General features: G+C 47.6%; 1 protein-coding gene across 1 annotated transcript in view; it reads right to left on the minus strand.

Annotated features, from left to right (window-relative positions):
• Nucleotides 1-12,092, minus strand: part of LOC141110563 (phospholipase A2 inhibitor gamma subunit B-like) — a 41,112-nt gene that overhangs the window by 9,750 nt on the left and 19,270 nt on the right. Inside the window, exon 2 of the mRNA XM_073601965.1 lies at nt 2,231-2,350. Coding sequence (XP_073458066.1) covers nt 2,231-2,350 — 120 coding nt within the window. The remainder of the gene's footprint in view (nt 1-2,230; nt 2,351-12,092) is intronic.

The raw sequence follows: 12,092 nt of genomic DNA on the forward strand, positions 1-12,092 counted from the left end.
TCAGACAGTCCATGCTGGAAAAACATCTGGTGGTAGGATTGGATTAGCGGGTGGCACAACTAAGGTCCTCAGTTCCAATCCTGGCCAGGACACTAATTACCAGTGGTGGCCAGTCCATTAGGGGCGCTGCCCCCCCCCTCCCCAATCCATGCGCTCGGCCCCTAACCTCCATAGAGTGCGAGTGAATCAAGAGCCGCGAGTGAAAATCGATCGAGAGCCGTGGAGGGGGTGTCTTGTTGCGAGTGGGGGAGTCTTATATGTAAACGCATTTTGAGGTTGTGCCCCCCCCCGAGTCTGTTGTTTGTATATTGTATGGATCCTGACCAGGTCTCTTGGGCTGGAGCACCCCATCCCTCCTTCATTACTTCTCATTAGTGTCCACCTGTGTTATAGGAGGAATCCTTTCAGTATTCCAATAAAAAGGAGTTTGTCTCCTATGGTTGAGACTAGAGTTGCCACCTCATCCCTTTAAAGCCGAATTACACAGGTTCTGAGGCTAATTAAATGCAGATAAGGCACCAAGTGAGTTTAATTACCACCTTAATCAGCCACAGAACCTGTATAATTAATATGTGTTCGGGTTTAAAGAGATGAGGTGGCAACCATAGTTGAGAGACGCAGGACCTTTCATTCCATGAACAGCATAGGACCCACTGATAATGGTTTACTTTGACGCAGTAAGTGGGCTTAGCACTATATGCCCATATACTGTGACCAAATTCCCATATTTTTGAATAGGTTCAGGTGTTTTTAAATAACCTTGCAGGATTTAAATGTCATTTTTGTATGTGTGCGCTATAATCTATTTTGTTTTGTTGTGAGTGAGGGGGCCAGGTCTGCCCCCAGCACACCCCCCCCCCCCAAATATTGACCACTAGCCGCCACTGCTATCTACATGGGTTTGCATGCTCTCCCTGTGCTTGTGGTGGTTTCTCCTGGGTACTTAATTAGCCCAAATATGTATAAGTATGTGAGATAGGGACCATTGACCATAAGCTCCTTGAGGAGAATGTACAGTCTCCATAAAATGACAATGCAGTATATAAATTCCGGTAATAAGTAATAAAATTATCATTGCATTGCAAGTTGGGTCTAGACCTTTTTGACGTTCCCTAATAGATCGGCCCTGATGAAGGAGGAGAGTTTGAACTCCTGGAACACGTTGACTCTCCCACTAAGTATAAAATAAAATGGAATAACATAAATAAATGAAATAATATAACATAAAATATAAAATGAAAAAAAAAGACTCTTCGTCCATTGTTGTGGCACCCATGTTCACATAGCGACAGAGTCTGAGAAACGTGCTGCATGGATAGCTTTTTAGATGGGTGTTAGATTAGTAGCTTCAAGGCAGTTAAGAGATGATACTGCGCCTCCTAAATGGATGTTTGTTTTTTTTTCAGAATTGCAATTTTGCACAGAACTAATGTGCCGCAACGGCGAGCTAAGTATTTGGCTCACAGTCGCACAGTCCCATTGACTTCAATGTGGGAGTTTGCCAGGAGGTGCCGCCTATGAGACTCAAAAAGCTGAGGGAAACTTGCCATGACATGTGTACAATCCTTTCTGGTTGTCTTGTTAGGCTTTTGGTGGGTGATCAGAGGCAGTAAAAACGTGGCAAGACCGCCTATAATGAGGTCTTATGGTATTACATACAGTAAATGTCTATAATAAACAATACAACTATCATCACAATTAATTTGAGTCCAGCCATTTTTGAGGTGCCATAATAAATTGGCCCTGATGAAGGACGAGTGCATGAACCCCCCCCCCCCGAAACGCGTTGGCTCTCCCACTGACTATATAAGATATTTGGCCCTAATATGTATGAGCATTTGAAATAGGGACCATAGATTGTAAGCTCCTTGAGTGTAGGGACTGATGACAATATACCTGTAATCAATAACACAACTATCATCATACTCTAAGTTGGGTCCAGGTGTTTTTGAGGTTCTCTAATACACTGGCCCTGATGAAGGAGGAGTGTTTGAACTCCCGAAATGCATTGGCTCTCCCACTGCATGTTCCCAATGACTTCAATGGGTGAGTTTGACAGGCAGTGTCACCTGTTAGACTTGAAAAGCTGAGTGAAATTTGCCACGGGATGTGTACGATCCCCTCTGGTCACCTTGTTAGGCTTATGATGGGTGGTCAGGGGTAGAGTAGAAGATCAGAAACCTTGTTGAGTTTTTTGTTGGATGGGGGCGAGGGGTGCAGGTCAACTTACCTTGGTGAATTTCGGTGAGCGTAGTAAAACATGTGTCAAGCGGTCCTAGACAGGGCTTCTCGTTTTCGTTACAGTTGTCTCCATTGTTGGTGGTACAGTGAAAGCAAGTCAGGGAGAAAGCTGAAAAACAAACAAAGTTGGTATATGTGGAGCATTTACAAGGTTGTTAACATGAAAGAGGAAAGCTGTGTCCCATTGGTGAGATTTCCCTTCACTTCCTGTCTCATAGCCAAAACAGGAAGTTAGAGGAAAACTCTCCAAAATGAGGGCATTCCTGGTTGTCAACAGAGCTAGTGTCTCCATTGGAAGACTGCCCCCCTATTCCTGTTTGGTTAACAACCCAAATTTGGGATTTTCTTGATAACAGTCACCAGAACAAATAGAGAGGGTGAATCACAACCAGCAATAAAAACCTGACAGGTGTTGTAATCCCTCTCAACTCCGTCCAAAACTAAAATAAAAAAAAAAAAAAGGTTATCTTTAATTATACTAAAATTATTATTGAATTTGTGCCTGTGCCACCATCTTGCTCTCTGTGACCCTGTCTAGCAGATTTCCCCTCACTTCCTGTCATTTCCCCTCACTTCCTGTCAGGACAGGAAGCAATTGCTTCCTGTCCTGACAGGAAGTGAGGGGGAATCTGCTAGACAGGGTCACAGACAGCAAGGGAAAAAAAACCTGACAGGGTCCCTGACCCTTCCCTGATCTGTTCTAGCAGATTTCCCCTCACTTTCTGTCAGGACAGGAAGCAATTGCTTTCTGCCCTGACAGGAAGTGAGGGAAAATCCGCTAGACAGGGTTACAGACAGCAAGAAAATAAAACCCGACTGGGTCCCCGACCCTTACCTGTTCTATCCAAAATGAAATAAAATGTATAAATAGGAGTTGGGATGTCAGTCACTCAGGGAAGGCATAGGTTAATGAGTTGGTTGATAGCTTTGAATTGTGAGACGGAGCAGTAAAGCACAACGTAGCATTGCAAGGCAGGGAGCAGACCATGAGTATTTAATGAGCAAATATGGTAATAAAAAGCCGGTAATAAAAATTTTGAAAAAAAAAAACAACATTTTTTTTCATTTTTGCTATAATAAATATCCAAGTAAAAAAAAATATGTCTTCATCAGTTTAGGTCAATATGTATTCTACTACATATTTTTGGTAAAAAAAAAAAAAAAAATCGCAATAAAGCATATATTGATTGGTTTGCGCAAAAGTTATCGCGTCTACAAAATAGGGAATAGATTTATGGCATTTTTATTATTTTTTTTTTTTTACTAGTAATAGCTGTAATAGCGATTTTTAGCGGGATTACAGCGGACAGATCAGACACTTTAGACACTTTTTTGGGACCAGTGACATTTATACAGCTCTAAAAATGCACTGATTACTGTATAAATGACACTGGCAGGGAAGGGGGCGATCAAGGGGTTAAATGTGTTCCCTAGGGAGATGTTTCTAACAGTGGGGGGAGTGGACTTCTGATCACTAGGAACAGACGATCTCTCTCTACTCCCCTGTCAGAACGGGGATCTGTTTGTTTAAGGCCCGTACACACGATCGGACTTTTTGACAACAAACATGCAAATTATCTGTTTTAAGGCAACATCCGACCGTGTGTACGCTCCATCGGACAAACTTTTTCGGTTTTCATAGGACAAATGTTGGCTGTGTGAACAGACAAACTTGGCGGCAACAAAAGTCTGACGTTGACAAGTCCGATCGTGTGTACACAAAACCATCGGACTTTAGTACAAAGTACAAACACGCATGCTCAGAACCAATGCAAAAGATCAGACAACAATACAGAAGTTGACCAAAGGGTGGCGCCGGAGAATTGAACGTCCTCTTTTGAAGTGTCGTCAGTACGTTGAAACGTCATTACGTTCGTGTTTGTTGCCTAAAAAGTCCTGCCGTGTGTATGCTTAACAAGTTCACGGCCAACGCCCTTTGTACAGAAATCCACGGGAAAGTTTGTATAAAGTCCGATCGTGTGTATGAGGCTTTACATTGACAGATCCCTGTTCTGGGTCTCTGTGGAGTGATCACGGGTGGCCGGCGGACATCGTGGCCTCCGGCACACGTATCGGCTCCAGCCACCTACGGTGATTTGCGCAATAGAGCTGACCTGCCTCAGTATAATGACAGCGGCTGGTCGGCAAGTGGTTAATTGCGCAGTCATGCAACACTGTACCCATATGAAATCTTTGTCCTTTTTTTCACACAAATAGAACTTTCTTTTGGTGGTATTTAATCACCGCTGGGTTGTTTATTTTTTGCGCTATAAATCAAAAAAGACTGAAAATTCAATTAAAAAAAAAAAATTCTTTGTTTCTGTTAAAATTTATTGCAGTAAGTTTTGGCAGAGTATTGACGAGTATTGACGAGTATTGACGAGTATTGGCAGAGTATTGGCAGAGTATTGCACAGTGTTGCAGAGTATTGCACAGTGTTGCAGAGTATTGGCAGAGTATTGGCAGAGTATTGGTAGAGTATTGGCAGAGTATTGCACAGTGCTGCAGAGTGTTGCACAGTGTTGCAGACAGGGCTGGTGCAAGGATTTTTGACACCCTAGGCAAAACCCATGACTGATGTATAACAGATGTGTTTAACTCCCCCATAAACTATATTACCCCACTCAAACGACTTCATTAACCGAGACCACACCATGCTCATGGGGTAACAAAGGCCGTAGCAGCCTACTTTATTTAACAAAATAATGAGTCAAATATCCAACATATAAAACGTATAAGTAGAAAAAACATATCTGTTATAAACCTATGAAAATCTAACGTTGGTCTGAGCAGGAAATTAGTAAACCTCTGTGTTAATAAACCTTCTTGCACTGCAGTCCCTCTCAAATGTATTATCCCTGCCTCAAGCCGACAAGCTGGCTCAAAGACTACCCCTGACCGCAGTGCCCCATTCTCACTTCCCGGCTAACCTCCGTTAACCGGGAACCACCATCAGGACCCCTCCAACGATAGTCCCGATCTCATCCTTCTGATATCTTCTTTCCCTGCACAGACCAACGTCCGCCACAGCAGGCAAGGGTAATTCCCTTACCCTTGGATGCCCCTCCACACCCGAAGCGCTCGTTGTATACCATCCTGAAGGCCCAAAGCCCACATATCTATGCCTACCTCGTTTAAATGGACCCCATCTTTTTTCAAATATCTCCAGGTCTCAAATTCCAGCTCTAGGTGACGTATCGCCAGCCCTCCTTTCTGTACCATGAATTTGCTAACTGCCCTATTAATCTTTCTCCTGGCTCTATTAATACCTTCCACTGATCTGGCCATTCTCCATGTCCTACGCGCCACTATATCTGACCATACAACGACCATATCAGGAAATTGCTCCATCAAGCGATCAATATCTGATTTTATGTCCCGCGTAATGTCTAACATGGACCTAATCCCCAAATCATTGCCGCCCACATGTAATACTAACACATCAGGCGGTCTGTCCCTAGCTGCAAAACGCTGCACCTCAGGAACCAACCGGCTCTATAACATTCCCGGGACTCCAAACCATTTTATGTAGGCATCCTTTCTATCAAAACCCAACTGCCTACCCTCGTACCTCGCGTCCCCTCTCCGTGCCCCCCAGCAGACATAGGAATGGCCCATGATCCAGACCATCCCGGTCGCCGAACCTGAAATTAAAGAGGAAAAACAACATACACTATAGTACAACCATCATTTTTTTTAAAAACATACCCGGGCAGACTGAAGAGTCCTACCCACTTGATTACCTCACAAACCTACCACCAGGTGGGGCCTAACGTAAGACCTGAACCTGTTCGACTCCCACCGCCCAATCCTTTTCACCGCCTCCATATCCATCCCTTGCCTTGCTGCTTCTGTCGCTGCTCCTATCCTGAATGAGTGGGATGAAAAGGCTTTGCCATCCAAACCCAACTGCTCCAAGCATTTTCTAAATATAGCCCCAAACTGAAAACGTGACAATGGCGTTCCGTCCTCGTGTACCAAAAACGCGCCTAGCCCCGCCGGGCGAACCCGCCTGAAAACCCTTACTGCTTCCAATGGGCATAAAGGTGAACCCGGAATTGGAAACACCTGAACCAGTTTTCCCTTGCCTTCCTGATCCGTTTTTGATTTTTTAAACCACAAGGACAGCCTTCCCCCGCTGCACTCCACCTCCTGGCTCCCAATTCCCCCATGTACTTTCTTTGAAGGGCTGACCAGTTCCCCAATTCTAAATGCCCCAAAAAACGCCAACAAAAACGCGACTGTAAATAATTTTATCTCAAATTCCGATGAACACACCTCCCGCAACTTGGCTACAATACCCTTGAGAATCTCAAATGTCACGGGCTTCCTGGTATCCTTCCGAATCACCGATCGCCTGTAACCTTTTACGGCCCGTCTCACCCAGAAATCTTTTGTAAAATCAGGCTGCCCCTGTAGTTTGAACAAGAAGGCTAAACCTGACAGTTGCGTATTCACTACAGATGCAGACACCCCCTCCTCCATTTTCCTGGCTACGTAGTATAAAACGAGTGAACGTCCTGCTTGTCCACTCGGGTCCTCACCCACCTCTTGTACGAACGCCAACCACTCTTTCCAGACCCTCGTGTAAGCTGACCACGTAGACCCACTTACCGACCGCTTTATCCATCCCGTGATGATTCCAACGCTATCCCCCACAACCATTCGGGACAAGGCACTCCTTGTTGCTCCGCGTCCGGCGCCAACTCTCGGAACCTGTCCCACTGGAAGCGAGATAATGCGTCAGCTATCACATTTTCTACTCCTGGCAGGTGGACAGCGTGAATGAAAACATTCAGCTGTAAGCATCTCAGCACCAAATGTTGAAGTAATCTAATAACCGGCGGGGAAGACGCCGTGTTCTTATTGATTACCTGCACTACCCCCAAATTGTCCCCATGGAAACGCACCTTCAGATCCCTGAAAGATGCTCCCCATAATTCCACTGCAAGCACTACTGGGAATAGTTCCAACAGCACCAAATTCTTCGTGAAACCCGCCGCTATCCAGGACTGTGGCCAGGGGCCTGCACTCCATTGTCCCTGGAAGAAAACTCCGAACCCTGAGGACCCCGCTGCGTCCGTAAAGAGCTCCAGGTCAAAATTACTGACCGGTCCTGCCATCCACAGCGCTCTTCCATTGAATGACTCCAAAAAGGTATGCCATACCCTCAGGTCGTCCCTATGTGCTTTGACCAAGCGTACAAAATGTCTCGGGGACTTAATGCCACTCGTACTAGCTGCCAGACGACGACTGAACACCCTCCCCATAGGTAAAATGCGACAGGCAAAATTGAGCTTGCCTAACACCGATTGCAATACGCGCAATTGCACTTTTCGCAATCCAATTAGCCGCGCAACCTCTGTTTTCAGGTCTGCCAACTTTGCCGCTGGCAACCTACATTCCATGGCCTCTGAATCCAGGACGATGCCTAGAAACTTAATCACCGTACAAGGTCCCTCAGTTTTGTCAGGCGCCAATGGAATGCCAAACCTGTCTGCTATGTGTTCCAGCGTTGCCAAGAGCACCGCGCAGATCCTCGACTCAGCTGGTCCTATGCATAGGAAGTCATCCAGGTAATGAATTATAGAATTCAAACCCGAAACCTCCCTTACCACCCACTCAACAAAAGAGCTGAATTGCTCAAATATCGCACATGATATAGAGCAACCCATCGGAAGGCATTGGTCTACATAGAACTCATCGTCCCATTGACATCCGAGCAACCTAAAACTTTCAGGATGCACTGGTAACAGCCTAAAAGCCGATTCAATATCAACCTTAGCCAACAGTGCCCCTTTTCCGTACCGGCGCACCCACCCTACGGCTGCATCAAATGACGTATATGTCACAGAGCACGCTTCCTGATCTATGGCGTCATTAACCGACCCCCCATTTGGAAATGACAGGTGATGGATGAGCCTGAATTTATTGGGTTCCTTTTTCGGTACTACCCCCAGTGGGGACACCACCAGATCAGCCAACGGTGCCGACGAGAACGGCCCCGCCATCCTTCCCATTGCAACCTCCTTACGTAGTTTTTCACTAACCACGTCCGGGTGTTGCAAAGCGGACCGGAGATTGGGTGGAACGGGAGGAACTACCGCCAGTGAACAGGGGATCCGGAAACCTACGGAGAAACCTTCTTCCAATAATGTTGCCGCTTTCTTATCCGGATACCTACCGAGAAACGGCCGCATCCTTCCCACTCTCACCGGAGTCCTCCCTCTTGTGTCCAGTTTCCCCTGAGCGACCCTTAGCTTGTTTGAAGCATTTGGATGCTGAGTGGGCTCCATTGCACCCCGAACACTCATGCTTGAACCTACAAGAACTTCCGAACTTGCATGTTCCTGAGTTATACTGCCAGCACACCCCTTTTTTGTTTCCGGCCGACTGTCCCTGTGCTGAAGGTCCGCCGGCCCCCCCCTGAAAAAACTGGGTCGGTGCCCGCGCAGAGGTCATTAAACGCATCCATAGGCTTATATCCTTGTGGTCCCAGCGTAGCTCTTTCCGTACTGCCCTCCGTTGCCGAAACTGCTCATCATACCTCAGCCACGCAGTCCCACCATAAACTCTATACGCTTCCCCAATAGAATCCTGATAACAAAACAGCGCCGAACAATGTTCGGGTTGTTTTTCCCCAATGACACTTGCCATTATGGCGAACGCCTGCAGCCAATTGGTAAATGTACGCGGGATTAACCTATATCTCCTTTTCTCTTCATCCTCCTTTTTGGAATCTTCAGGCTTTACTCTATCTAAATTGAATTTTTCCAAAGGGAGTAGAGAAAAAATCTCCACATACTCACCTTTCCATAGCTTTTCTCTGACCTCCTGCTTCAGATGTGCTCCTAACGGCCCTTCATAACACACATATACTTCACATTTGGCTGCATCTGCAATTCTAATTATATCCTGCCTCGCCACCGTCTCATTGGCCACAGCCGTCTTACTTACCTCCGGAGCCACTACCGTATTTTCACCATCCTTGGCCGGCGCCGGGCCGGCCCCCGCGATCACCGGCGTTTCCGTACACCCCCCTGACCCTGCGTGTTCCCCCGATCCTGCTGCAGGTGGGACCCAAGCTGCCGCTGGCCCCACTGCTGTGTTGCCTGCCTGTTCAAACTTCCGTACTAGCTCTTTGATTCCTTCCAAGAAACCCAATAAGCCTGCAGCACCCAGGGGGTTCTCCCCCGTCCCTCCCCTTGATGTCCCTGGCCCAGACCCACTACTAGGCCCACTGCCCTCTTGCAAGTGTGTCTCAGGTGTAATAGGTGCTGACTTACCGGGCTGCATAGGTGACGCCCCATCAGCCGATCGTCTGCTGACCACATCTGCTGTCCTCCCCGAGCGGGGGGCTGCCTCTTCTTCTGACTCCGATCGCTCCTCCGAAAGGTTCAGCACCATGTCTTCCTCCTCTTCCGAAGAAAGCCTATCAGGCCCGCTGGCTGTTGCTGCTTCAGACATCCTCTCCCTCCTCTGCGCAGCGCGTCCGTGTGGCGACTTTTGGACAGCCTTACCAGGACCGGTGTGTGGAACCTCAGTCCTGGCGGCCTCCGCTCTGCCCCTTCTCTGCTCCCTCTGCTCCGGATCAGGCCGCTGTGGATCTCCTGCCGCTGAAGGCCCGGGGATCCCGACTGCCTTGCTCCTCTGTGTGTGACCCCGTTCCGTCTCTGGTAGCCTGGGGGAGGGGCCAGCGCGCGCGCGTTCGCCGGGCCTACCAGGCCTCGCTGAAGCCCTGTCCTTTCCCTGCCTCGCGCTGCCCGTTCTGCGCTCCCGGTCTGCGGTTCTTACCGGGCTGCTGCTGTTCGCACGCGCCGAACGTTTTGGGGGTGGGCCCGCTGCTGACACTCCACGGCTCCCCCCCGACTGCCGCTGAGACTCACTGCGTTGCTCCGGCGAATATCGCTCCGGAGGTCTGGCCCTGCGGGCTCTAGTACCGCTCCTGCCCGCCAGCCCGGACGCTGCCTCTGTCCTCATGAGCGCTGTACCTAGCGCCGCCTGGAGCCACTCGGGACCCCGCACTGCTGCCTCCTCTCTGAGCTGGGCCAGAATTCTCTCCACCTCTGCCATGATGCTTCCCTCACTGAACTTTCCCCCACGCTTTGGTGACTCATCCCAGGCGGGGGCCCCCTTTATCAATATTCCTACAGCCCCTCCCCCTCGGCTCTATACTCACCACCCCTAATCAGGGAAGTTAATTCCCTGTTAACCCTGTCATGCCCGCCCTACGCTTATTTGCTTGGTTGCTATTGCTCCGGGCTTTCTATTTTGTCGCCCCCAATTGTCTCCACCCCTGACTCCACCCCCTTTGCCCTGCCCATTTTACAGAAGGCACCACTATACAGGAAGGATTAGCTCTGCTTCCTCTAGCGCTGGCCCCAGTGCTGCGCTGCGCCTCTAATTACACTACCGGTTGGATGGAGCAGCTGCCTGAGACTGAGTTAGTTACATGCTGCAGCCTGCAGAGCATGCAGACACGGAGGGAAACCAGTGGTCGGGCGCCCATAGGCAGCAGTGCGCCCTAGGCGGCTGCCTAGTTTGCCTAGTGGTAGCACCGGCCCTGGTTGCAGAGTATTGCACAGTGTTGCAGAGTATTGCAGATTATTGACACTGAGCAGCACTGTGGGCACTAAACATCCAGCCCACAGCGCTGTTGCAATCTCTCCCCCTCTCCCCCTCTCCCCTCGCACTGTACCCATTGGTACAGAGAGGGGAGGGAGGAACCGACGTAAAGACGTGACGCCGGTTTGTTTACAAGTGATCGCTCGGTCATTTGACGGAACGATCACGTGGTAAATGGCCGGCGGTCACGGATGTTCCCGGGTGCGCCCCCCAGGGGGGGGGCGCGGGAGGAAAATTATGGAATGACGTCCCACGGACGTGCACCCAGAATAAGCCGACCGCGCTGCAGCCGTCTTTCGGCTATGGCCCGATCGGCAAGTGGTTAAATGAAACTAATGACATTGTGGAGGTAGGTTGATAAAAGAACATATTTAATAACATGCAAAGATGTAAAAATACATATCAATGATACAAAACAAGTAAAAAGTATTGATCATGTGTGTAGACACATGCGTCTGTATGTGTACTAAACATCAAGGATACATGAATATGCATCAACTTGGCAACACATGGTAATGTAGAAAAATTAGTAAATAGATTCAGCTCCTGGGACTGACTACCCTTCTGGCCCTGGCCACACACTCACCATACTTTATCGCTTTTAATCATATGTAAGTATTCAGGACTGGCATATTTGCCTTTTCCTGTTATGTTTAGTGCCATATGAGATTAATTATATTTATTCTTCATAGATACTCTTGAACTTTCCCCCCTAATGAGTGTTCATACACGAAACGCGGCGGACAATTCAGGATGCAGATACATGCCTGCATCAGAAACTACTCCAGTTCATTATCTACATTAATCATGTTTATACTATTCTATAATACTTACTTCTATTGCAATGTGCCGCCTATATGATGTTTGTATATATATGAATTTACAGAATCTATTTACTAATTTTTCTACATTACCATGTGTTGCCAAGTTGATATATATTCATGTATCCTTGATGTTTAGAACACATACAGACGCATGTGTCTACACACATGATCAATACTTTTTTACTTGTTTTGTATCATTGATATGTATTTTTACATCTTTGCATGTTATTAAATATGTTCTTTTATCAACCTACCTCCACAATGTCATTAGTTTCATTTATGTGTATAAGTAAGTGGTGCTGCGCTGATCCTTAATGTATAAACAAGTGAACATAGGATAATAAATGTTTATACATTAAGGATCAGCGCAGCACCACTTACTTATACACATTTATCTAAAAG

Source organism: Aquarana catesbeiana, linkage group LG10 (assembly GCF_042186555.1).
Source record: "Aquarana catesbeiana isolate 2022-GZ linkage group LG10, ASM4218655v1, whole genome shotgun sequence".
Lineage (NCBI taxonomy): Eukaryota > Metazoa > Chordata > Amphibia > Anura > Ranidae > Aquarana > Aquarana catesbeiana.